We start from the raw sequence: 27993 nt of genomic DNA, 5'->3' as shown, positions 1-27993 counted from the left end.
TAGAATTGATCCCTTTTCAACAAGGTGGTGCGAAAGAACATAAATACCACCGTGACATGGATTTAAAGGACAAACATGCAAAACCTAACCCAATTTCATACGCTTTCAGATTAAAACTCAACAACATAAATGAAAGAGTGTGTTTGGTGTGGGGAATGTCCTTCCCAGCCACATCTGTGGGAAAATAAAACTTTCCTGGAAGAAGAAGAAAAAAAAAAAAAAAAGGAGTGTTTTGTTAAAAATGATAAATTAAAAGGTGTGAAGGGCAAATCAGATCCGGAGAGTTTATCCATTCGTGATGCCCTTTAAAGTCCTAATGTGACAACATAAATCATCTTATGATTTTTTCCTCACTCACGCCCTTTCGTACCTGAAGGTTATTACAACTAGTTCACTGTACAACACTAAATCCTTCATTTAATAATTTAAAGAGTGTGTTACTATGGTTACTGGAACCCATCAGCATAACTGCATCCTCTCTAGACAGGTAATGGGAGCCAAGTCACTTGTGAACATTATCTGATGCTAATAACACTTTAATAAACCCAAGGAAAGAGACGCGGTGTTGTTACAGTTAGAGTCATGTTTATTTACAGCAGAATCCTGAATGAGGAGGGAGAGAAAGGGGAAAAGGGTTAAAAGGAGACAAAGTGTTTTAGATCAAGCGCTTCAGGATTCATGTTTCAACTACACAGTTCTTAATTTATTTTATTCACCATTTTTCTATACAGAATCCATTCAGCCATAATATCAATGCACCAACAGAGCTCTAGTCCTCTGCTGGAGGGGAGAGGAAGAGGAAAGAAAATGAAAAAACAAAACTTGAGCACTAAAGGAAAAAAAAAAGAAGAAAAAAATACAAACAAGGGGCTAAAAAGGAAAAACATTTTCTATAAAAAACTTTATCAACATGATCGTCATTTGTTATTTATATATGTATATATACACACACATATGTATATATATATGCATATAAATATATATTTTCTTGCCATGTCCATGACGGGGTGAAGGAGGTTTGTACTTCCACAACGTCAGAATTTAGATGACTGCACTGAGCAGAATGACGGGTGTCCCAAACCAGACAGCATTCAGCTCGTAATATTCAGTCTTTGTGAATCGGTCGGAGGAAGTCAGAGCTGATCATTTGCAGTCTTTCTGACCCGCTGCTTCTGTCCCACCCACTGACACGAGCTCATAGGTCCAATGACTCGATGTTAGCCTGCAGAGCTCACGACCACAGTAGCCCTGTCAATGCAATCTGAGAAATGATACACTGTACACTTAACATGCAAGGCCAAGTAGCATAAAAGTAAGGAGGAAAAACAAAAAAAAGAAAAGAAAGGAAAAGAAAAGAAAAACCCAGCTTCGCTCAAACATCTCTCAGACTTTCTGCGGTGTGGTCACTGATGTTTCAAGTACACATTAGATACCAACTGACAAGCACCACAAAACAGTGGAAAGACAAAAAAGAAAAAAATAAACCCCAAAAAACTGTCAGGTACCAAATGGTCACAGTAAAAACATCCTGTGAGTTGGCTTTAATCTCCAATTTCCATGTTTTCTCTCTGAAGGGCATGACTGATTCACAACTCCCCTCCATAGGTCCGAACAGATTTAATGATTTGATCAAGCGCACACACACACACACACACACACACCTACACACACACACGTAACCAGCCAGCCAGAAACCGCCATTTAGCTCCAATTTGAGTTTAACCTCTCACAATAGTCAGGTCTTCATCGACTGAGGTCAAAATTTATTTTCACATTCAGATGTGTTGTTTGTTGTCTGATCCGACATCATCATGTTCTGAGGATTTCCGAATCAGTGAAACCTAAAATAAGTTGCTTTTAGTGTTTCTGTGGCCATATATACGTTTAAAATGTGGATGTTGCAGTTTAAAAACCCAGCATTGATGTATGAAAAGGTCTCACAGCAAAATAAACTAATGTATATAAAAAAAAAAAACTAACATTCATTTAACCATTGTTGAGTTTCTACAGATCCTTTATTTACCCTTTTTTTTTTTTTTACTGAGACAAAAAAAACGTTTCCAAGCAACTTGTCGGTTGTTTGAAATCCTTTGATCCGACACACAGCTCTATGGAAACCTGACTATTGGGACCATCTTAAACATGGTCATTAATTCAAATTAAAACTGGGTAAAACATCCATTTACTCATGTTTTCTGCTCTGCTCTCCTACACACACACACACACACACACTTTAACACAAGAGCAGGAAACTAACTGTTATTTACCAGCAACCGTCAGTAAAGCTTCTTCTGCACGAGCCAAAAGAAGAGTCTGAATATCGGACGCTTGTTTAGTTGGACTCGACACAACTAACTGCCAGAGTTCACCAAAATCCATCTGCGGTCAGTTTCCCACCCTGTTCAACATGCTCTCAAACACAAATACAAACTTAATATATCGCAAATACATGTGTACACATATATACAAATAGAAGCGACCCCTCCAACGCTGGTGAGGAGGGGGAGGGGGGGCGAGGGAGCTTAACATTTTATAATGCATCATTTTTGTATATGCCAAGAATAAAACTTTTCTAAATAAAATACATAGTTATCTGTGAGGGTGGGGAATGAGGACAGCAGATGAACAGAGGAGGAGGAGGGTGGGGCGCGCTGGGAGTGTCAGAAGAGAAGCCATCATGGAGGGATGATGAAACGGGGGAAGAAAGCGAAGATGAAAGAGGGTGACGGACGGAGAGGGAAGATGCCTCTCCTGTGCTGTGTGTCGCTGCTCCTGGGTACTGCTGTGTGCCACTGTAACACTCCAACCTTTCTCCGTTTCCTTCTATCGTCCCGTAATAATATCAATAATGACCACGACAATGCTTAAAAAAAAAGAAAGAAAAAAAAAATCATATTTATATAAACCCCAGCCATGTCTCACAACCGTAAGTCCAGAAAAAGTGGGGAGGCCAGGTCCTTGAGTTCATCTGAGAAAAACAGTGATGCAGAGGAAACAGAATAAGAAAAAGAAGGAAATCGCAGAGACAGAAGAGGCCTGACAAATGGGACGGGCCGTGTGATGGAAGTGGCAAACAAGATCAACTACACAAGTGGAAAAAAGGCAGGGGGGGGCAGAACAAAAACAGCACAGGCAGGATGTTCTGTAATGAAGAGGAAATAAACAGCAAAGAGGAAGTTGAGATGAAACAGGGAGGATGTCGAGACCAAAGATGAGTTGTGTTGGGGCGTTGTGATCCACACACTGGTGTCCTTCTGAGGGTTTTCACAGAAGATTGGTGGAAAGCATGAACAAGTGATGACAACATGGCCTCACTGTGAGTGCGCGCCCTCTCCTTCCCTCTAAATCAAGGGAAAAGATCAGCAGTCTTCCCCACGCTGGTTGTTCATCCACAGGTGCATCATACCTCCAGAAACCGAGAGCTGCTCGTCTTGGGATGGAAAGGCTCGGACCACATGCGCCGCAAATCCCCCTGTGGGCCACACACACACACACACACACACACACACACACACACACACAGCAAATGCTCAATATCCTGGAGAAAATACGATGTTTCTAATTTTTTTATTCCCCATTTTAGGTGAATCAAATTAAACTTTTTTTAGCCCGATACTATAATAATACAACAGTAATAGCAATAATATTCTTCTAATAAACTTCTTCTTTGGAAATGCTCCTTACAAGAGTTGAGTTTTTTTTAATGGTAAATTTAGCAAAACGCCTCCAGCTGAACTTCTTTGCTGCTGTAGAAAGATAAACAAAGATTGACTGAGTCACAGCCCAACAATTCACCTTCAGGTAGGCCATAGTGAGCAGAGGCAGCAGGGTGAAGGGAACTAGGTAGAGCAGAGCGGGCTGTGCCGCACGATGGATCCTGGAGGCCACTGTGGCAGTTAGCAGACCTGAAAAGACAACATGTTCCAACCAAATTCTTGAAAAGGAAAAAAAAGACTGGATCTGCATAGAAACACAGTGTGTTTTGGAAATGACCAAAACAAAAGTCATCTAAACATCTAGTGAAAGTGTCACCTTGACCTTTTACATCCATTCGCCCTTCGATCGGTTGCTTACCCACAAAGTATCCGATGAGAGTGCAGTGGAAATAGGAGACGCGCTGCATGCGTCCGGACATGTTCCCGGGCCCCGGGACTTCCCCATTTGCCTGCTTCTTGTAGTTATCATAACGGAGGACGAAGCACAAGAGCAGCCCCGGCATCACAATGTCTCCTATTCCCAGCATTGAGAAGTGACTTCCTGTAGAGCTGCACAGATGCAAAGAGCGGAAACAAAGCTGAAACACTAAACTCGCAGACCGGAGAGCCACTGCGGCTTCCCAAGGCAGATACACCAATCCACACGCCACTCATCATTTCACCACCTCTGTCCCAAATCAAACTCAAGGTTAAGACCACATGTGGAACTGAAACTAGATCTGACAGCTGTGACATGGCCACAGAGCTCATTAGCAGAAAGAATATTGACACAAAAGGACAGACAATGTTACAATAATAAGTGTAGTACCACAGGTCTACAGGCAGCCGTTCAGTGTCAGACAATTTTTCAGTTAATAATTTGATCAACAAATGTGTTGACAGCTCTAAACCCAAATTGTTATCATTTTTATGGTTATTTGACAGGAAAGAGTTGTTCAATTATTGAAAAAGTAGTTGTTGTCCAAATTCATCTCAAGGAATTAAAATCTACCATCATCCAATAACGGCTGAAGCTCAAACATTTTGATGATATTGGCATTTTATGTGACATTAACTATGGTATAAAAGTCTAAATACATCTAAAACTGATGATGAACTCGTAGCTGCTTTAACTTCTACAGGAGTCACCACTGTCAGCTGCTGCCACACAGGCATCCTGTTGCTTTGCAAGGTAACAAGAAAGATTTTAAAATCAGCCGTCTGCTGGCACTTCAAAGGACAACTTTGGTGCAGGCCAAGCCTTAGCAGCTGTGTCACAGGAGCACGACACCTATATGGTTTCCAACAAAAACTAAACAGGCTTGCATACAAATCTGATCTGATAACCTCTAGCCTGTCCTAAATAGATCTGATTATCCTGCAGAGAGACTAACTTCCGCTAATTTCACATCTGGAAATGGTGCCTGAAAGTTTGCGAACAGTATGTTTTAACATATATATCACTTTAACACACAAACAAGTTTACACAAGAGCCATAAAAGCAGATAAATTAATCCTGATAAAACAAATAAGACTCATTTAATACATTTGGCTACTCTTCTATTGATCAGAATGACCCAATGTTACATGAAAAAGTGCAAACCTCCCTTCAGGTGTTTTGAGTAAGCTTAAAGGGGACATATTATGCAAAAATCCCTTTTCCAGCTCTTCTACACTAATATATTTGAATTCGGGGTGCCCCCCTTCCTACGTAGAAAAGGGAGCAGAATCTCTCCACCCATCACACCCTACAGGTTATAAAAGAGCAAAGCTCAGGTGAGGTGCCCATATTTCATTCATCGCAGCGAAGAAAAAGAGCTAAGCAAGCAAGTTGCTCTGTTGTTGGCTGCAGTGACCAGCACAAGAGTCTGCATAAGACCCCAGTCTCAGAGGACCGACGACAGGAGTGGATAAAGTCTATTTTTGACAGCGAAGTTGCTGCTTCCACAATTTGGATCAGTACAATGCAGGACTGGCAGCAAAACTTTACGTAAAAGAGGGATCGATACCAACAATCCGTGGGGAAAGGACAGACGATGCAAGTGTGCTTTGTGTTTCTTTTGTCTAATTACCACGAGCTAATGCTAACCGCTAGTCCACGCAGGTACAAACGATGGCTCAAATTTATGTGGTTGCAACGGTGTGTTGGCAGCCATGACCAGTGCTCGTGCTTAACTGTTGTCATAGCAGCCTGACGCTGAACTGAGGTTGGCACGTTGGGCGGAGTGAACAGCAGCAGCGGCACGAAAACCGACCACCTGAGTGCGACAGACAGCGTACAGAGAGGGCTGCTGTGCTTGATCCGTGAGGAATTTGACCAAATCATTTCACAGACGTGTCATTAAGGTGCCTGGGACCTGTGTGTACTGGTGGAAAAGGGCTATAATTGTTCTCCTTTAAAATGGCTAAACAACAGAGAAGAAGAGACACACCTATGACGGAGATTTTTCTTCTTGTTCTAATCAAAGCAGTGTGTGTGTGTGTGTGTGTGTGTGTGTGTGTGTGTGTGTGTGTGTAGATATTGGACACTGACAACAAACAGATGGGAGGATGACAGAGACATAACAATCGGTTCAAATCACCATCACTGGACACAGTGTTGGCAAATCTTTGCCTTGCATATAAAATCAGACGATAAACAAGCTTCACACTGGGTTTGATGGAGGTGTGAACGTGCTTTAGAATCTAATCACCGACTAATCATCAACTTTTTTTTTTTTTTTTTTTAAATCTTTTTTGCTACTTTGTTGTGTGACTTGACATTAGGGCAGTTTAGTTTTCCCTCTAATTTATATGCAATACTGGATATTTTTTTCATAGTAAATAAATAATTTTTAAAAATTTGGTTCCCTTTATCTACTTTTAGGACTTTTGCAAAAATCTGATTACCAGCATTACCTAGGAAAGACCAGTTTGCCAGGTAAAGACAGGCGGGGTACATCACGGCCCATCCCAGGCCCCAGGTGCAGCTTCCTGGACAGAACATCTATGGGATTTTCAGCAGGCTGGGTGGCAACTTTGACCATCACATTACTGTTGAAGATGTAGGCTGAGAAAAACACCTGGAGGGAGAGAGCAGGGAATCTGATCAGTTCCAAAGAACCCAAAACTATTTCCATCACTACTTATGTCACAAGGTGTTGTGAAACTCAAAAATTTTGAAAGAATGTTATTTTTAAAAAAAAAATCTTTTGGGGTTTGTGCTCTGCCTCTCTTTATAGACAGAACACAGAGTGTGAGGCTTCGACTTTGAAAGTCATGTTTACCGCTCGCCTCAAACTGCTCAGAGACCAGCGCTGTGGAAGCCTCTATTACAGAAGGGAGCAGTAACGACAGGGGGGGCTTCATCTAAGGTGTTTGTTGCTTTGGAAGTTGTTTCATAACAGTAATTCCCATCCAAGGGGAAAAAAATGTCCTAAACGGCCAACCATGTCATACCCAAGGCAGGTTGAGAGCCGTTTATGAACTACATTCAGAGAATGCTCGGTTTTGATCTTTTTTTAATGTTTTTTTCCTCCTAAACTGTCAGAAAAACTTAAACACGTTCTCCATGTTTGAACATCCTCATAAAAGTTACCCCTTTTCTCCACTCAATGGTTTTTGTAAACAGGTGCCTGTAGTTGTGACCTATTGGAGAACACGGTCTTGATGTCTGACACAGTCCTGGTCCAAATTTGATTTGATTTTTCTCAAGCATGTCCAGGTGCTCTCCAAAATTTCTTATATGTCCATAAAAGCCTGTGGATACAACATGGGAGCTCCAACAGGCTCCCGTGGTGCGTCAAAAGCTAAGGATGCTGCACAATGCTGACTGATTTATGAGAGAGAATACATGAATGATGAGGCATAGCTGCTGCCTACATGATGACACAACAGCAAAGTGTGTTACTGATTCACTTTCCTCTGAATCAATTGTTTAAAAAAAATCTCAGAATTTCAATGTACGCATGAAGTATCATGTATCTGCCTGGTGGTATTTAGAATGGAGAAAAAAAAGGCCTTTATGCAATTAATATTTAGTGTGATTTCGTTTATAGAGGTGTAGATTTGTGTACTGTTGATGCAGGTTCAGTGGAAGCATTTCTTACCCAGAAAACATCATAAATGAGTAGTCCTGACAGCAGCAGGCAAGACACCTTTAGACTGGGAAGTCGAACGAAGGCTATCATGGCGACACACAAGCCCATTGCCAATGCTGCAGGGAGGAGGGGGAAAACAAACAAAAAGAAAAGACAGGGTGCCAGTTGAACAGTTGAAACGCTTTTCCACAGTAGAAATTGAGTCGAAACAAGATGAGAAAGCAACATGGGATAAGGTTTTTGGTAAGTCATTTAAGAAACGTTCAGAATTCAATCATATTCCTAAAACAGAACTAATATCAGGGAAAAAGCTTCAATTCGAAATCCATTTTCGGTTAAATAAAATACTAGCTCAACGTGTGCATGTGGCTTTTTCCCTCAGAGCTGCATTGTTCATAAAAATAAAGGATCAAATTATTAAACAACTGCACACACGTCTCTATGCACTGTCTTTCAGGATGGCATTAAATATTATGAAGACACTGCAGCTTAAATGTCAACTGTGTTTTATAGAGCAGCTGGCTCACAGAACTTTTCCCTTTGTTAGAACGCAGTGGACTGCTGTAAAAGCCTCGAGACAATGCTACGAAAATCTTAAGACCACATGAGCCCAAGGTCCCTCCTCCGCTGGAAGATGATAAAAACTGAATTTTGATAGATTTGTCAGCATCTTGTTTTCAGAACGACACCTCGAGCATTTCGGTGCAATTCTTAAAAGGTTCCTTTGAATTGTAAAACACCGCTCTGTGTCGATACATTGCTGCATAAATTCTTGATGTGCAGTGCTCATTAATTTACATCGAACCGCACCTGAAGGGGTCTTATGTTATGTGCACGTTCTCTTCTTACAAAACCTTCTTCAAAACATTTCTGAATGAAAACCTGAGCAGTTTGTGAGAGGCACGGAAGTCTTTGGAATGGAGCCGTGACTGAGCAACGCACCGTCCATGAGGAGCCAGTGTCCTGTCAGCACCCAGATGAGCACCAACAGAACAGAGAGGGAGAACGACAGCAGTTCAGCCAGGGTGAAACGCCCACAGCAACCAAACGAAATCCTGCATTAAAGCAAGCACACACAAGAGAGTCCATGGGAAAATGTCGTACACGCAGGCTTTAACACTTCATCACTGAGCAGTCTGTGCACGCTGTGCAAAGAGCAACTACAATGAGAGGAAAACTGGGAACTGGGTTAGAGAGCAGACACGGAAACATTCGTTGTGCATGTAATGTAAAAGAATGATCAATTCAGTACATGGATAATTGATAGCTAAACAATCCTGTTGCCTACAGAAGTTCAAATGGAGTTCAATTTTTGCTTCAGAACATTTTATGTCATAATATACTGAACTCAGTAAAGCCCTTTATTATGAGATACGTAACGTTAATTGTTTAATCGGTCAATCAGTCATTATGACATCCATCACTTCCGCATTAATGTTCCACAACCTTCATTCAACAGTGCTGAATCTCAACTATGTGTTCTTTCGCCGTAACAATTCGGATTTAGCAGCCAAGTGTGCAGAGGTGGTGTAAAACATGGTGATGATGGATGGAGGGAGGCAGCTGAGGCAGCTTTTCTAGATGTTTTTTAAACTTGTTGAACAGTCCGTGTTAAACTCCTGAAGGTTCAGCTGAGCCACAGCGACTGGAGTTTTTAAAATCAACTCCACAAAAGAAAGAAGAGACGAGCAGCCCTATGTTAAACAAAGCAAAAGGGAACAGTTGGAAACATATGGTTGAACGGAGAGCCGACGCTCGAGCTACATCATATATGCTCCTAAACGGTTTCCATCTCATGCATCAGACGATGCGAAGAAATGACAAAAACAACTCGGTCGTGCAACTAATTATAATTTATAAAAACAAGAAAGCAGAAAAGGCTGGGTGGGCTGTTATTTATCTGCTCATCAGATAGTTGTAGGAATGAAACCACAGCCGCTGCACATGCCTGTCGGTTAATGTGACTGCAGCAGTCCAGACTTTAGCTGTGATGAAAGGGACGCGTAAATGTCCTCAAGTCAAATTTGGTCAGACTGCTGTTGCATGAGGTTACAGGATAGCACCGGGGAGGGGGGGTGATTCACACAGACATGTTCTGCTGTCACAAGATTAAATGGAAGGAGGTGCGTGTCTGAAAGGAGCTGAAGAGAAAAGACAGAGTAACATAAATGGTTCCTGTGTGTAGCTTTTATGCAAAGCTGCGTTTACAGTTGCAAAATAGTAACAAACTAAGCACAGAGCAGAACACAAAGGGCCTTAGGTTGATGGTAAAGTTATTATTGGCTCTCGAAAGCATAAAAAAAAAAGGGCCAACTGAAACCAGAAATGAGAGTATATGTCTACGTAGGAAGGTGCTCAGGCTCTGCTGTGGGTCAGAAAAAAAAAAACAAACTTGTTTATTCTCAATAACTGAACATAGAAGCTCCATTAAACTTTTTTTTTTGTTAAATATAATTTGTATTCATTTGTACGAGAAAAATACTTAACAGCTGGTTCACTCCTACAAACTCCAACAAATAAGTACAAGTAGTATTAAGCCGAGCTCTCGCTTTCAGTTTTATATTTAGAACATACAGCGTTTTACCAAGATTGGACTGTTGCTGAACAGCTGAAATTCCGTAAGAAGTACAAAACAGCAAGAAGCAGTTTTACAAACGCAGGCGAAAAAAAGACAATACAAATCCACATGTTGTTCTTACTTGTTCTGTGGGGAGCAGGGTCTGGTCAGATACTGGCACATCGGCAACAACAGGAATGCAAATGCAATTGTAGCAAGAACTGAGGAGAGGAACAAAGGCACATCAATGGGAGATTCAGCCTAATATACAGAGACTGCAATCGTTTGTGGAGCTAATAGTTTTCAGTTTCAACAATCAACGCAGTAGAGAGGTCTTCCCCAGCGTGTAACTAAAAGGCCTTATAATAATTCCACAGCTGCGATGTCTTTGTGTTGAGCTCAGAAGTTACCTGCGGTGCAGATGGTGAAGACCACCTGTACCGAGTCGAAGAAGAAGAACATGACTAGCAGAGACACGGACGCTCCTATTGGCAGAAACAAGGCCTGTGTCGAGTCTATAGTCTGAATGCCTGAAAAACAATTCAAACACAGACAAAAGAAGGCTTTAAAACAAACATGCAAACGTAAAACAATTAACTGAAAGATATGGGCACAAGTCAGAACAGCTAATAAATCATTTGGAATACTTCTAAACCGATGACCTAAGACCTTTGTTTGTACATTTCATGCTATGCAATTAGATAAAACATACTGTTGTTTGTGTTGTTGTTATTAAAAGCCCCCGTTGTTGTAGGGTTACCATCTTTATCCTTCTCCTGGTTTTCACAATCCATGTTTAATGACCTGCAGAAAGGAGAGGCAACAAAAAAAAGACGGTGAGATTCTGACAACAGATGACACGAAACTTCATGAATGCACAAATAAGTTTTCTTTCTTTTAAGAGAGCTATTATTTGTAGTAATTCAGCTTTTCGGGCTGATATGATATGAAACAGCCGGCGTAAACGGTTCTACAATCAAAACATTTTAACGCATTATATAGAGGAGAAAATACACTTAGATAGTGTCATTAGAAAAGTCCCAGTTGAATTGAAATGTGGAAACACGATGGAAATATTAGGAGATTAATGCTAGCTTGATGTATTCATCTAAAGAACGCTAGGAAGGATTTATTCTATTTATTCAAATAAATATGATGAAAGAGCTTGGCAGATATCTCTGGAAACCCAGAGATATAACTACAGCGGCTACATTAAAGTAATGTATACCATACTGAACCAGTAATAAATAATTGAATGAATGTATATGAGTCAGGACTGAGCCATCCAACCTAAAATGTTTACCTCAGGTAGTTTCAAGAGCAACTTGCAGGTTGTGTTATAGATAACACATAAGCAAAGTAAATGGATGGTTTGTGAAAATATCACTTCATTGATAAGTTTGAGACATAAATGCTAAAAATGGCCCCACCCCCTCCCCCGTTAACACTGCATCATTTTATGTAACATGGGGAGTTGAATGCTACTTCACTGATGAGTTGTGAGTACAAAAGTCAGACACTAAAAGAGCTCTAATGGTTATTGTAGGACATAAATAGACATTATATATACACACACACACAGTGTTGGTAGTAACGGCGTTAGAGAATAACGGCGTTACTATCTGCATTATTTTTTTCAGTAACAAGTAATCTACTTCATTATTTTCCCATCGCTGCAACGCCGTTACTGAGAATGTGAAGTCGCGCGTTACTATAATTTGGCTGAATGAAGCGCAAAGTGTCAGGTTTTGGCCACACATCAGCTGCCTGGAGAGAGCAGGGGTGGGGATGATGACGCCGTTGCAAATGCGATGATAATTGGCTGGGTGGGCAGATCATGCCCTGCTCACAGTGCATGTTCTGACTGCCGAACAGAACAAGACAGCGACAACGGAGACGAGCCAGGGAAATACAAAGGCCTTAAACTGGAAATACAGGCAATACTTCTCACTCATTTTAAGTAACGGCAAGAATGTTTATGGAACATGCAAGCTGTGCCCAGGAAAAAAATACTTTATCCACGTCAGCCTCAAGCAACTCGAATCTTATGAAGCACCTCAGATCAACACATGCTAACGTGACACTTGTTGCGGCTGCTGCTAACCAAACCCCAAATATATAAATATAGTGTTCTGTTTATTGTGCAGTAGGCCTAAATATAGTTACAGAGACTTGCACAACTTAAAGGCCAAATTATTCCTTTGTTTCGTTTTACCCAAGTTTACACGTGTTTCTTAAATTTGCACTTGAATTTTATATATAGAGATACTTTTAAAGGATCTAAAACATTGTGTATCATTGCCTACACCATGTGTGTTCAAAGAGATGAAGAAGAATACTTTCAGCCATTCACTGACCCTTTTCTAATTGCTGCAGGTCAATTATGGTTACATATAAATGGACAACGTGGGTTGTGTCGCCCATATAGAGGTCAGTCAGACAGACGTCTTATTTAAGAACCCAGATGCTTTGGGCTTGTTTGTCTCTGTCACAAAACTTGGCAACACCTGCTGCAGGCTGCAGGTACAAAAAAACTAAACAAAAAGAGACAGCATTGGTGTGAGGGAGAGTAACGCTCCTCATTTTGAAAGGCTACGGTAAATAAGATTTTGGTTGGGCACAAACATTGCATTTGCGTATGGATGTAATGTGAGCATGAGTTATTAATCAGACGATGCTAAAAATTAAATGAATATCCTGTCTGCGAACCATGTAAACACCATAACTGGAATATTTTCTTAGTTAAAATGAAGTAAATATTCCGGTTATTACCATCCATGTACACATCCTCTCTGGAAATATGTGTTGTTGAGGACAAAAATGCTCCCACCCAGGGATATTTTTCTACTTTCTGTAAACTCAGGTCATATGAATTTGAGAGTAATCAAATACTCCAAACCCAGTATATAATTTATCTACAAATAGGGCTGCACTTGAACAAATACGTGATGATAATACTCTAATAAAACTAAATCAATTAAAACACTCCAGGGGGTAGGACAAAACTACAGCCCAGAGATAGAGATATAACTACAGCGGCTACATTAAAGTAATGTATACCATACTGAACCAGTAATAAATAATTGAATGAATGTATATGCCCAGAACACAGCTTTTCCCATAATCAGAGAATGATAAAAAAAGAAAGAAAAAAAGCCTCTAAATAACTATAAATCAGTAAAATTTAGAAATAAATTTTAAAGATATTTACATTAGGCTATAGGCTTTACTTATGTCCCAAACAAAATGTAATATGCAACACATTTTCTGCTTTAAGGGCAGTAATTATTCATCAACACTCACCTGAAGCTGCCATAGACGATGAGAAGGATTGAGATGAGGAAGGTAGACACCTGGCTGGAGTCAACTAGGGAGTACGCCCTGTGGGCAAAACAGGAAAGAGAGGAATATAAACGTGGCAAATTTATAAGCACAACTGCAGAAAAATCGCCTCGAACATAATGCTTCAGGAATAAATAAAACACTCTGGATAGGAACTGTCGTCTTACTGAATCATGAACATTGTTACCTTTTTTTTTGCCAAATACAATATGTATAATTTTCCTAAACACAACCTGAAGAGCAGGTAAACCAGAATGACCATAAAATGACAAATTATTTTTATAAAGGCAGCAACACCTCAGGTTTATATGAATCAGCAATGGTTGAATCCCCTTCTGCTGGTCCAGATGGGGAAGCTTTTCACGCTCTAATTTTTCCCGCAGACATTTCATTCCGTGTCAACCTTCCAAGTGTGTTTTTAAGAACATATTCTTTAATACGGCAACATAAACAGTGTATTTACTATATTGAATATTCATCATTTTAGGCAATAAACCTCAATGTCCACCGTGGTACGGCAGCAAAAAGTAAAGATGAATTGAATTTTCAGAACAGAAACAGACTTCAGATAACAGAGACAGAAACTGACTTTAGTCACGTTATCATCGAGGTGGATTATCAAAGACGAATTATGAATTTCAGGTCTGGTAGATTTGAAGGACAGAAAATCCAGCTGAGAACTGTTTGACTGTAATGAGTCGTGTAATCAGCATTTCCTGTGGGAATAAACGTGGATTCCCAGCTGGACTCTTCTTCACCTCATAGGCCTACAAACTATCAGTGTGATGTCAGAATGGATTACAAATCGCCCAATCATTTCCATTTTTTCAAGCCAGGACCCCGAAAGAGCGAAAAACAGAGAAAAATATTTAACTGTAATTTCAGATTTGACAGTATGAAAATCTCACAATCGTTTAGAGACTGACAAAGAATCCTTTCCTTCCAGGGTTTAAGATTACGAAGTACAGCATGTGTAAACTACCCAAGCAATATACTGATTTCATACAAAGACCTACGTATTGTGCAAAACAGAGCAGAGTCAGCAGAGCTAAACTTAACTACTGCACTGCTGTCACAACAGCCTCTCTTATTAAATCAGTGCATCTAAAATCCATCTCTGTAAGCATCTACATAACAAGACATTATGAACAAATGATCTATTAGCACATAATCATCCAGAATAGTCTTGAACTGTTGAGGTGCGTGCCTACTCATCACCCTTTTCTATCTATACCCACAATACACGGCAGTCTCCGTAAAGTCTGTTGAATGTGAGTGAGATGGGAAATATGGACGCATCACATCGTTTCTGTAATGATGTGGAGCGGGAATTCGAATAAAAAAAACCCAGTAAAAATACATACAGTGACAGCACAATCAAGGTTGAGATCAATCAAAGAAAAAGAACATTATCGCCGACATAAATGCTGTAATGGGCTTGTTTTAGCAGGTGTATCCAACCCATTCCGCGAATATTCATCTGAAATTCCTATCCATGGCACACGCAAATTTAACTGAGAGCTGTCCTCGATCTACATGGAGTAAATGCTTCATTCTGGTCTCTTTCAAAAGTGAACAGTCAACAGGCAAAGGGCCAAAAAAAACAAAAAAAAACTGACCTGACGAAGATGGCCTCAGGCACAACCACGACAGCAGCCGACCCTAAAGAAACTTTAGTGTCTAAGAGGAGTAGTACTTCAGTTGTGTGGAATTATTCTGGTTTAAAAAAAAAAGAAAAGAGGATGCTGCACAGATATTGTGCAAAACATGTCTTGCTACTGTTGCTACCTCGCGAGGCAAGACAATGAACTTGTTTCAACATTTAAAAAAAAAAAACAAACACCATAAAGCCTTATATGATAACTGCATGGCTCAAATGGCGACTAGCAGCGTATCACATCAGCAATAAAGCACCACTAACAACAACACTAAAAATAATATTATTAATGAAATACTCCCATTCAGACCCGTCCAACCGGCCACCCGATGGATGTTTTGAACGCACTCTTGCCAGCATTGAAAACATGAGAGCCCTGATTGCAGCTGCCCTGAGAGGGACTCATCAGCTGGGATCTCCACGAAGAAAATCCCGTCTCCATAACAACAGACAACGCCTCAAATATGGTCACTGCAGCACGGTTTAATGAATGGACCAAACTTCAGTGTTTGTTGGCTATTACTAATAAAATCTCACCCCATCGTTCAGCCCTACCTGTAGATGACGACATTAGTAAATATAATCAGACCACAGTCTGATGTCTTACCCAGTCATCGCCCAAATTTGTATAATAATTAACAATCAACCTTTCTCAAGTGCATCCCGGGGTCTCCAAAAATTCTTCGTGGCTCATAATGTCTGTGAACAGGACACAGTAGCTAGGGCCCTACAATTTCCGCGATCACGGAATCGGTTGATTAAAACGGAATCTATTTTCTTTTTCTTTTTCTTTTTAAATCGCAGAATTTGACTGAAATGCTGTTTTTATGTGGAAGAGGAACGCATGTGCGGAGAAAACTGAATGGCGGGAAGCAAATCTGGGTAGCACAACAAACCCCCTCCAGACTGAGCGTCTCCGCCTTCAAAACAATGTAACCATGGCGAAGCGGCTGCCCACGGCTCTGTCTTTGACGTCTAAAAAACTCCTAAACTCGGCACTAACCCTTCAATACAGAGCCGAGCAATACCCAAATGACTTTTATGTGACAGGTGAACTGTTGTTCTGCAAATTTTACCAGCACTCAATTGACAAGGTACTAACTCACAAGGACTAACTAGTCCTTAAGCTTATTTAACCAAAGTTAAATTTGATGACGTTTAAAATGTTTGGTTGTTGTTTTGTGACAAGTCAACTAACGTTTCATTACTTGCTGCTTGCTTTTGATGCACCTTTGATGTACTAAGGATTTTTTTTTTCACCTCAATAAATTTAAGTTTAATTTGTGTACATTTTAGTCATTTAGATTAAAAACACCGTTTTTGGTAGCAAAATAAGAGTAAAAAAAAAAAAATTATATTAAAACAGAAAAAATACAATTTGGAAAAAATAAAACTGATTTTATAGGGCCCTAAGTAGCTCCTCCAGGCTTATGTGAAGTGTTGATCAAAAGATAATGTTGCTGGCTTTGCTCTGAAATCATCGCATTAACAATATTTACAAGGAAAGCAGACGTACCAAGAGGAATAAAAACACGAAATATGAGAAACAACTGCCAGCAAGATGATAATCTAACTGTATTATGGGCTTCAAGCTTTGCTGAACTTGACAGTGGGACACCGACTGTACCTGCTATGGTCAGAGTATTTGAAAATGCTTTGTACCAATCAAACTAAAGGAATTTCACCTTTCCAAACAGCATGCTGTACGTATAACTACTTACACAAAGTGCTTGTGTATGAAGTAAACTGTGTAGACAACAGCTGTCACCTTCAAGCAGTCTAATGTATAATCAGTATAATTTGGTTTGCGGTTTGCAGGCATATAAGGTCACTATACCCATAATGATTTCCGTGTCAGCCTAATCCTGATCTTGCAATGCATTTTTCTGGGCCTAAAAAGAGACTGACATTGTGACATGCCTGTCTTTAATTGAGGGGTGCATTACTGACTCAGATCCTCTCGAGAACAACAGAAAAAAGGAGGTGGCAGGCTGTGAATTTCAAGGATCGTTGCTCCACCTGAGCAAAGCCAGAGAAACCTGATAATCAAAGTATTTTATAGATGCAAAACAACATGTATGTATAGTACACAACACTCGTCAGTTATTATGAAAAAAAAACACCTAAAAGCTCACTCCAGAGTAAATGAATGAATAAAGTTACTTTAAAAAGGTTTGAAAGTGGTCGATAAAGCCCTAAATCCCAGGAAATCCACAATGGCAGCAGCCAACACTGATTAAGTGACATTTAAGACTACAAGACTGTTATTTGAATCAACATCCCATTCTAGTATTTTTTTTTTTTTTACAACGTGACACATAATAGTAGAAGTGCCGTGAGATGACATGTATTGTAATTTAGCACCATTTAAATAAAATTGTACTTAAACTGAGTTGAATGTAATACTAGTAGAGATTCTCCCTCTCTGCTTCAGCAGAAGCCAGCAGCTACGGCAGCTTAGTGTAAAACAACATATGGTGCAAAGAAAAGGGATTTCCCCCACAACACCCTGGTCATCAATGTTGCATTTAACTTCACATTAGAGATGAAACTTCTCTTAAACTTGAAGGTTTGTAGCGGTACCAACGAAGGTATCTTTATAATAGGACAAGAATAAACTAATTTCATTGTGGTGCCAACAGTTAAACGGAATCGTCTTCCCTCCGTCAGTTATTCAGTGGCACGGTGATAACAACAGGGAGTATAGGCGGGGAGAGGCAACATGTAGTTCACTGTGGAAACAGGACACCAGGACAATACTGCATCATGTAGCGTTGCCCTGGTCTTGTTTGTCCAACACAGGCCTCTTCTTAATGACTGAAAACCACACTCCACAGGCACCATTTCCACCGATATGTCCAATCACAATAGGGCTTGTATACTTGACCCTAGATGTAGGTCACAATAAACAATATAGCTGTTCTAAATATGACACCCTATTCAGACAACTGTCTTTTGAGCTGCGTGTCTTAAAAGCGGTTTGGTCTGTGATTAAGAAAGTGACCTTGTTCTTCTCCAGACTGACACTAATGATGTCACTGCTTCACTGTCAACACAAAAAGTAGCTATACAGCTAGTTTAATCTACCACAGACCTCATTCATATTCTGGTATCGAATTGGTTCGTTTGGATTCTGTGCACAGAAGCCAGTAGAACATGAGTGAGATAGATGAATGGAACATTTAAAAACAAAATACAATCCCGGACTGTTGAGAGCTGGCTGGCAGCCCAAAGTGCCATAAGACGTCCTTGTTCACTGACAGACTTGGTTTTCAATAACACAATTCCAATACCGTCCTCCATCAAACTAGTTCCATGCATGACTTGACCGCTAACGGCCAGGTCAACAGGCCGCAGCGAAGACCTTTACAAATGCTGCCACTGTGAGGCGTTGATATTTAAACAGATTTGATGGATTTTCTGTCTAAGATTTGTTATTCAAACTGTTTTACAATTGCTCTTCAACAGAAAAGTCAGCTATATCTTCCCAGTAAAACACAGACTGAAACAAATGTCCAATCATGTGCTTCAATACATGGACAGAGCTTTTTCGTTCTTACAAAATCCAGTTTGAAATAAACTCTTTATCAAACAATAACAGGCTGCTGGCTTGTAATTGGTTTTGCACATTTGAGAGATTTAGTTTTAGCCTTCGTTTGCTGGTGCAATCTGGGTATGTTAGGCAGGATGACAAATATTTGTTGTAGCGCACGTTTCCATTCTCATTTCTCCACGGCTTATTTTGGCCTAACAAGGGCGGCATGGCAAATGGCAAGCTTTGTGTTCTTAATTGAAAGTTAACACCCACCACGACAGTGTATGGCTGCAATCGATCATATCCATCAGCGTCAAATGATGCAAAATATGCTACAAATTAATCTGATGCAAATTGAGAGACGACTGAGACTGACTGGTCATTCAGCAATCGGAAGAGTCGGTTGGCTTAGACAGATTAATCTTTTCTGGACATCCAATTAGGGATTAACAACTATCTGGTTCCTCTTCCTGATCCCAATCGTGGATATAATGGGTTAAACTGATCGAGAAAGTTATAAACTCTGACCTCCTGCTGTATTATTGCTCTGGCAGGCTTACATCTTTTATTTTTAAAGCAAGATTTCAAAATAAACCAATGTAGAAATGGTATACATTTGACAAAAAGATTGAAGGATCTTTGCGGAGCCATTGTTCAGAACACTGGCAACAGGTGCTTTAGTAATCTGCCTAATTCAAATAGATTAATGCGTGCTTCCAAGTCTTATCACCTACTGCAGAACACCAAAGATGGTTACAAGTCCTTCGCAAATCTAAATTAAAGGGACTAAACTTGATAATTTCAAATGTACAAAAGCCAAAATGTTCATTGTCAGCAGTTTAGTAGGATTGTTATGAATGATTGGTGGATTATTCAGTGTCAACAAAAGCGGGATCTAAACTGGCTGTGGATAGTGTGCTGTGGATAGTTACAATAATAGGATTTAAGGCTTAAACATTAAGTCATTGTGACCTGATGCAACATATGCATGCTTTTACCTTTGAGGCCTGATGTGATGTGGGTCATAAACCCGTTTTCTAACAGATAAAGCTTTTCTTCTTAGATTCAAGACAAGTAATTCTGGACTTTTCTGTCAACGCTTGTTTCATTCTTGGTCATTTAATCAAGAATCTTCTATATGATGCTGCATATAAAGTAAACTGTCTGAATAAACACTATTTGAGTACTATGTGGGCCAATGACTATTCAGCCATAATCTATACCAGTCATGCTCATCACAGTTTGAATAGGGTCTCTAAACATACATTTAAAAGGTATGTCGTTGTGTGCATTTCCAACTCACTCTTTAAACGTTATAGCAGTTATCTATACAATCTGCAAAATTCAGGATGAAATTGGTGCCAGACAATTTCTGGATCAATCAAATGATTAAGAATCAGTTTATGTTAATCCACAATAATGATCAACCACACAAGCCACTTATCAAGTTGAAATACAAATAAATAGTTGGTTTCACCTTCTTGAGGGTGTATGGCATTGTTTTTAAAACGCTGCCTCTATGTTAAAGTCTCAAACGTATTAAGTACAAAAGCCAAAGCACTAGAAACAAAAACCTATGTTTTCTGACCACAGAAACCTTTTCATACAACTATTAGAGTGGGTTCTCCCTCTTCTTGTGTCCACAAAACAGGAACCGTTGCGAAACGTGGGTTTATAAACCATACATACTAGTTGTTGTTTACAGTCTTTAAAAGAGATGACAAGTAAAACATTGTTTTTTAAAATCATATCTCGCTCCGGAACACCGGTGTTAAGCAAAGATTTCACCTGAGCAAGCATTACTTTCACAGCCTCAATTCTGATTTTCGAGAGCTGCAAAATCAAAAGAAGAAGTAAAACTAGACAAGAACAACTACAAAACTTTTGTGCTGGTCTGAAGGCTGTTGACAATGGCATTAAAGCGCAACGTGCAAGCTTTCAAACAGGGCCTCTCCAAAACCATAAGTTAGTCCTGTTTTACAGAAGACTGTAAGGGACATGCGGTGGTCACCAAAGTAGCAATTTATCCAAACTGTAAAATATGGGCTAAAGAAAAAAAATCAACACACAACATGGCACAAAAACCAGAAGAGGTCTCTATAAGGGATGGGCATTTTAAGTGATTTTCGAGGTCAACCAATCAAGCCAAAGAAAGTCGATTAGTCGCGATGTCATCATTAAACAGACTTTATTGACCAAAGCAGTTATTTGTTCTTGTGACACGTCATTTATCGCTGTCCCTCCGTCTCATCTTTTTCCTTCCGAAGCGCAACATTTTGGTGACAGTTTAGTCATCGCGCTGGTAGAACCGAGGTATGCTAGCTTCATCCCGCATAGTGTGCGTTTGACTTTGTTGTCTCGTTGCTTTGCTTGTTGGTGACATCTGCCTGTTGCTTACGCTACAGAAATGGCAGCGTAAACATTAGCTGCACGTATCTGCTTAGTGAAACATAAGTCTCCTCCTGCCCAAAACAAAAATTTGTCAACTCTTCCTCCAAAAAAACAAACAAAAAAAACAAGGTAGTCGACTATGCATATCCCTAGTCTCTACTGAAGGGTAATGGGTGTTTCCCACTCAAAATGAGAGTTTTTCCCCCAATCGATGGGCACACTTTGATCGCAAATGCGATTGGCTGATTAAACTTGAAGATCACGTGCTTTTTAAAATGACTGTCCCTAAAGTGCCTTTTTAAAGAAAAAAAGAAAGCAATCGTGTGCAAATCTAGTGACTTTTAGGGCAAACCTTGGCTACTTCACAGACTAGAGAGTTGCAAGGACAGAATCTAGTCATCTGGCATATGTACACTTTGCAGACAGCTTTGTGCCACCGGAATGACAGAAAGGATAAAGGGGACCAGCACAGACTTCCTACGAAGGCTGGGCGACAAAAACGTTCAAAGTTAAGATTGCGATTAAAATTTACGTAGATCTCTATGATCGCCATTTTCAGAGAATGACTGTAGCCAAAGAGAGCCACAAGAGCGGGGGTGAGACCGAGACCGATCCCGCGTCATCTCCCCAGAAAAAGGTATCACTCCAGAGATGAAAATGTGGGCCGATGCGACTCGGTGTAGCAGTTCTTGAAGGGCAAGAGTCAAAAAGAGAAGCATTAGCTCATCATTTGTGGCTGCCAGCCCATATAAAAATCATTCAAAATAAAGCACAGATTACAAGAGTAGCGTCATATATCATAGGAAAAGACATGATTTAAATGCACAAGTCATACGATCGAGACTTTAATTTGGAATTTGTGATTACAGTTACAGATTTTGGCTTTACCTCCATAGTTTTTATCCAATTACAAGGGGAGAAAACATGTAGTGCTTTTAAAGAAGTTTGCACAATTGAGTGTTTACATGGCGTCACTTAACTTTGGTTAATAAACTCTGCTCAAACATTTGACTGTATTTATTTTATGTTGCGGTCATTATTAGTATACTTTTGAAATTGACAGCATTAACAAACTATATCGTGATCAAGATCGATCAATATAGACAATATCATGATAGTTATTTTTGCCATATCTTCCATCCCTACTTCCTCCCACTTCTAATTTTGCCTGAGTGATAATTCTTCATGTATATTCAGCTAAATGTTTTCTTTAATCTAAGTGAATGGTGGATGCTGTGCTTGAAAAAAATGATCTTAGAGGATATTAGATAGTCAAGTGGAAGCCTTGCAACTGACCGAGGGGGAACACGCAGTCTTTATGGGCTGCAATTCATTCTCAATTTTAGAGCCATTTTGGGGGGGAATCGGCTGTATTATGAACACAGAGTAGAAGAGGCATGGTATTATCTATGATAACAAAGCTTCTCCAATTCCTGTGCAGTGAGGTTATCACAAAGAGCGACTCCAGCCAATCACTTCCTGCAACTGAAGAATGCCCACCAACTGACAAATTACCACTCTGATCGACAAACGCCAACTTCCGTTCCACAGAGAACTCTAACTTTCTACAAATGCCTCCAAACTAAAGGTCTGTCCACAACAGCACTTGTAACACAGAAGATCTCAAAATAACCCGACAAAGAAAATATCTTATTATGCCACAACTGTTAGCTTTTTCTCACTTAAACTAACCAAACAGAGGTGGCACAGAGTGTGTGCTTATGAACATCATACCGGCACTGCACAAATGAAATGACAGTATCGATATCCACAGAGACATGTCCATTCATGCAATCTCTTCCTGACACACAAACACTGACATGGTTCTGTAACTACCTGTGTTGCCAGCTCAGTGACGCATCAACTTTGACCTCCATTCCACCTACATGGAAAAATGGCCTTGTATATAAAGAAAAGGGAAAAAAATGGTTGCGCATAATAGACTCACCTTAAATAGGCTACTATCTAAGGTCGGTTTTCAAATATCTGCTTATTCAAAACACAAACAACAAAATCCCAGTATATCATTTGTTTGCATCAAAAGTCACATTTTCCTAAATATGCATAACAAAGCAAAGCAAGACCAGTCTGTGAGAGGCTTGTCACAACACAGAGCAAGTATGAATATTTCTCTAAATAAAACACTGGGAGAGCAGGGTTGCACCGTCGAGCTCCAAATTTGACATTGTCGGGAGTTAATCTAGATCTGCTCCCACCAAACAGTGAGAGGCTGAAGTTCAAGTATAAAATAAAAAGTAAGAGTGATCTTCTTGTGTGATGCTTTAAAAATAACATTCAGTTGCCAATTTAAGTATACAAAGTAAAAGTAAAAACAAAAAACCCCCCCACCTACTAACCAGATATTATTCACATCAAGTTTTAGCCGATGAATAATTGACATACAAATAACTGGGGTTAACAATTTGTCTCCTTGTCTTTATTATTATTTTTTTTATTAGTAGTATTTCCCACTTCAAAGTGCATCCTTTTTTAATTTGGCTTAAAACCTAAATATGTCGACAGCAGTTTTGCAGTGTTTGGCTTTTTTGCAGTGAAATCTGTGAAGTAAACGTCAGTCAGTGCTCACTGAATTTCAGGCAGTCTACTACAAGAATTTACACACTACAAGATAAACTGGCCATGCCTTTAAATTCAAGTCAGAATACTGTGGTGCCAAAGTTGGTAACTATGAGGAAACAATGACGGAACTATGACAGTGTTTGTTTAATGCAGCTGTTTTACAGTGGGCTTCCTTCTGAATGATTGTGGCCCGCTCAAATTATTGCAACCAGTTTTCTAGAATTTCTAGACCACAGCATGCACACGACTTGCAAGTAGTTTTGCAAACCTATGACTCTGAAATGTCATTTGTGGTGCGACAGACAGTCACTGTCCTTCATCTATAACGCTCGCCTTGCACATAAGCACAAGGCCTATATAATCAAAACCCATTTTATCTCTAAAAAATGTTGGATGATAACGACAGAAGCAATAAATTATTATTATTTTTTTTTAAAAACTGCTAGTTGTTTAAAGAAATCACAAAGACATGAAATAACAACATAAACGGGATCATTTTTAAGCTGCTAGAAGGTGCATTTTCTGTTTAACATCTTCTATGGAGACCGTTTGTTTCTTTAATCTTTCACTTGGTCTGTGTTAAACTAAGCTAAAAAAGTCAAAACACCTTATTTAACAATTGTTTCAGACATCATCTCCACCTGGCATCATTACACATTCTGACTCCACATTCTTATCTAGATACATGAAATCACGAGTTGACGCAAGGATTAAATGCATACATGAATGGCTAGAAGACAAACCAGTTTGAGTTTCCATCACAATGGAAATCAATCAGACTGATTTAACCACATCTGGAGGTGTTCTCACTTGCGACTGGATCGCAGGCAGATGTAGATGGTACAAATTCTGTGTTGAAAGCAAACCTTACTTTCATTTTGCCATGTTATTCAAGCCCAGCAAAGTGGTAGCAGACTGGTGCAAGGGTATCCACATGAATGTGTGTGTGTTTGTGTGTGTGTGTGTGGGAACCTCCATCAGGCAGTCATCTCACATACTGGTATTGATTGGTTAAATTTGAGATCAATATAATTTATCTGGGACCTGAAATAATTTAGGTCATGTACGCTTAAATATCAACATGGCAGAATAATGTAAAGCCATTTGGGTGGTTTGTGGAGATGAAAGGTTTCCGGCCTGAACCTACACCAAGAATTTTGTATTCAAGTGTTTTTTCTTCTGTGCACAATTCCTCAAACACCACAGCATTGTTACAGGATATTAAAGAAGAAAAAAAAAACAAAAAAACAACAACAATCCCACACTATTGGCACAGAGTGGTAAGTGTTTGCAAAAACCTCATGAAATTAAATGTGGTGTTGCAAGATAAAAATCAAATAAATTAAATCAATTAACAGATCAAACAGCATGCCCATCAAATAAACCTTGGACAGGCGTTGGTGTCAACGAAATACACAATGAAATGCTTTTTTTTTTGTTTGTTTTAAGTAAGACTTAACCTGTGTCATAAGCTAACCGACATAAATCAGTAAGGCCTTAATAAAGTGGTAATTTAGATTCATGGGGACAACATATTTCATCAATTATTTTCTCGCAAAATCTATACCCCAACAGACGCTGGCATTAAAACGTAACTATAAATGGTCTTTAGGTGAATGTGCCTCACAATTCCGAAATATGACAAATTGCGACAACATGCTGTCAGTCTGAATTCAGAAACAGACATTTTAGTGACATGACTGCGATGCTAGTTTAGCAGAACCTTTGTTATTATGTGCAGTCAGTGGGTCGACGACAAATCTTAGCCAGCTAATGCTAATGTGTTGGCATAGCTAACGTCAACTACGCTCCCTAACAGTTGTGCAAATCCGTGTTTATTGCTCCAAATGATATTTTTCAGACTACCAGCGGTAATATGAGGAACACCAGAATGATGCACCAACTCGATAACCTACTGAGCTTGTCAACCTGTAAACAGGAAATCTAGCCCTTTAGCATTCGCTCACAATAGCATCACTGGATTTGTCCGCAGCAGAATGAAGTTAGCACAGCATTAGTCGCTGCTAGCTAACCAGACAGATAAAGTTAGCCGTTAGCAATACCTGGGATGCAAGAAAAAAATGATGGTTTTGTGATATTTTGCTCTCTACACGGTTATAAATGCCCCTGAATCAGTCAGCATGATGAGCCAATCCTTTTTGTGAATTGACAGAGGTGTAATTCATTGGCTTAATGAACAATTGCAGTCAGAAGCTACGGCTAACATTAGGTAGCTACTACGAGTCTGTAGCGCAACGCCTGTGCGCACTCACCAAGATGAGTAGCCTTGCTCCGCCATATCGCCGAAAACAGTGGGTTCCGCGGCTGTGGCTAACACAGATTCAGGTCCCGGTGACAACCCGTTGGGACCTGGGAGAGGTTTTCTGCTTTTTCCTTCACAATCCGACGTCCTAGCTGTTGCTTTTAGGTGACAACATGATGATACATCCCGGTAGCAGCTAGTGATCACTAGCTGGATTTGCAACTGAAATGAAAATGATGGTTTGCTATCGTTTGGTGGACAAGACAAAGCACCCCGAGAAAAAAAATTCCCACACAGATGTTGTCTTCGTCGGTATAGCTAATGTCCTGCCGTCACCCCAGCCGAGAAGGCTCGGTCTCCAACGATGTTACACCCACTGTAAATCCATATTCTGTGTGGTGTAGCCAGAATAAATTCGGATAGTCCTCAAGCCTGCACCCCTAGCTGATATGGAAGACGCTCAGCTTTGTTTTCTATGGCGAGTCCACGGGAACGCGCAAAATCGCCCTGCTGTAGAGGTTTACAAGTAGGACGTACACTGAAGCGCTTTCATGCACTGAAACGCTTGCAATGGTTTCCCTTCAGCTCGCGGCAATGCAGCCTCCAAATAAAGGCTGTATTACGTAGACTGTAAGATGAAGTAATATACCTAGGAAAAATAAATCAAAAAAATTATTCGTCACTGTAAAAAAAAACAACAAACATTTAAATCACAGATTCATTTCTGGAAAATGACCAACCCCGCAATTTAAAAGTAATTTAATGAACTACCAGATCAAGAAAGTTGTTGAATTGCCAGCCAACATTAAGACGAAATTGTATAAATGACATTAGATACATTTTAGGGCATCGTTTTGCAAAGTGAGACAGATTAAATAACGGTGTCGGGACAGCCTGTTGATTAGAACTTGAGTCAGGTCATTTTGACTATACTTATTCTCTGGGTGTCAAATCCGGTCAAAACAAAGATAAAATAGGTTAAAATAGCTTACACATACCAACATAGTGAGGCCAAAACAGCAAAGTACATAAATGAACGTGTAACACATAACAGTCTGTGGCTAAGACAGTCAATTAAAATCTATTTTAATAAGTCTAACTCTTGTTTTTTTTTTTTTTTTTTAATTTATTTGTCGAGTGTCAGCCATCTGAAATAGTGAACTTTATTAGCATCAGGATTTTCTAGACCATAGAAAGGTCAGCAGGAATGGTAATGTCTTGAGGATGATGGCAGTGAATGTGATAAGCAGCAAATAGACAGATGTTTCCATTTACAGCCCCTATTCTTTAACAGCAGAGACCCTGTTTAAAAGTGATTAAATCAGTTTAAACCATCCAACCATCTGTTTGGGCCTTTTGACGATAATATAAATTTTAGATATTGAAATATCTCCTTCCCTTTTTTTATGCAGTTGTCTTACTGTTGTTTTTTAACCTCTGGGCAGCTGAAATGTGCTCAATGTGTTCAGCTGCAATCTGTCCGCAAAACTTTAAAGTCCTGAAGTGGAAATTTCAAGCAGATGGCGGTCAGGTCGGAAAGGTCAGGAGGTCATTGAAAAAGTCCTTCAGGGTAGGAATGAAGGTGGGGGTCGTGCAAAAATAGTACTGGATAACAGATTCCGTGGTAATCCTCCTATCATTTCCCCACTTCTTTCTTCTGCCCTGCCATCAACTCCACTCGCTTCACCTGTGTTCATTATCATACACTCACTCACCAATCACCCTCCACAGTATTTGGTCTCCTACTTTATTCATGCCATTTGTCAGATCCTTACTGTCACCCATGTTGTCAAGTCAGGTTTGTCAAGTCACACCTCATTCCTTGACAGTCCTGTGGTTTTGGGCCATTCACGGTTGTGTTGTATGTGCTTGCTGCTGGTGTTGTTGCTTTTTT

General features: G+C 39.8%; 1 protein-coding gene across 1 annotated transcript; it reads right to left on the bottom strand.

The window, feature by feature from the left end:
* Positions 1 to 563: 563 nt before the first annotated feature.
* On the bottom strand, positions 564 to 26679 carry sppl3 (signal peptide peptidase 3). Its single transcript, XM_072371736.1, has 11 exons — positions 26110 to 26679; positions 13635 to 13712; positions 11044 to 11135; positions 10742 to 10861; positions 10474 to 10552; positions 8717 to 8829; positions 7784 to 7890; positions 6594 to 6757; positions 4075 to 4265; positions 3796 to 3905; positions 564 to 3472 (listed from the first exon to the last, which is right to left on the bottom strand). Exons 1-11 carry the CDS (start codon positions 26133 to 26135, stop codon positions 3401 to 3403), a joined length of 1152 nt encoding a protein of 383 aa, XP_072227837.1. The 5' UTR covers positions 26136 to 26679; the 3' UTR covers positions 564 to 3400.
* Positions 26680 to 27993: the final 1314 nt, after the last annotated feature.

The sequence above is a fragment of the Leuresthes tenuis genome, unplaced genomic scaffold (genome assembly GCF_036924035.1).
Source record: "Leuresthes tenuis unplaced genomic scaffold, fLeuTen1.0.hap1 SCAF_19, whole genome shotgun sequence".
Taxonomy (NCBI): Eukaryota; Metazoa; Chordata; class Actinopteri; order Atheriniformes; family Atherinopsidae; genus Leuresthes; species Leuresthes tenuis.
The sequence above is the reverse complement of the archived record's forward strand: the minus strand, read 5'-3'. Positions and strand labels throughout refer to the sequence as shown.

Bases quoted from the DNA above. Each gene is read 5' to 3' on its own strand.
- sppl3 (XM_072371736.1), bottom strand. From the start codon at position 26,135: ATGGCGGAGCAAGGCTACTCATCTTG. The intron at 6,758-7,783 runs GTAAGAAATGCT...CTCTCCCTCCAG, and splicing joins TCATTTATGATGTTTTCTGG to GTGTTTTTCTCAGCCTACAT. The intron at 3,906-4,074 runs GTAAGCAACCGA...TTGTCTTTTCAG, and splicing joins TCTCATCGGATACTTTGTGG to GTCTGCTAACTGCCACAGTG.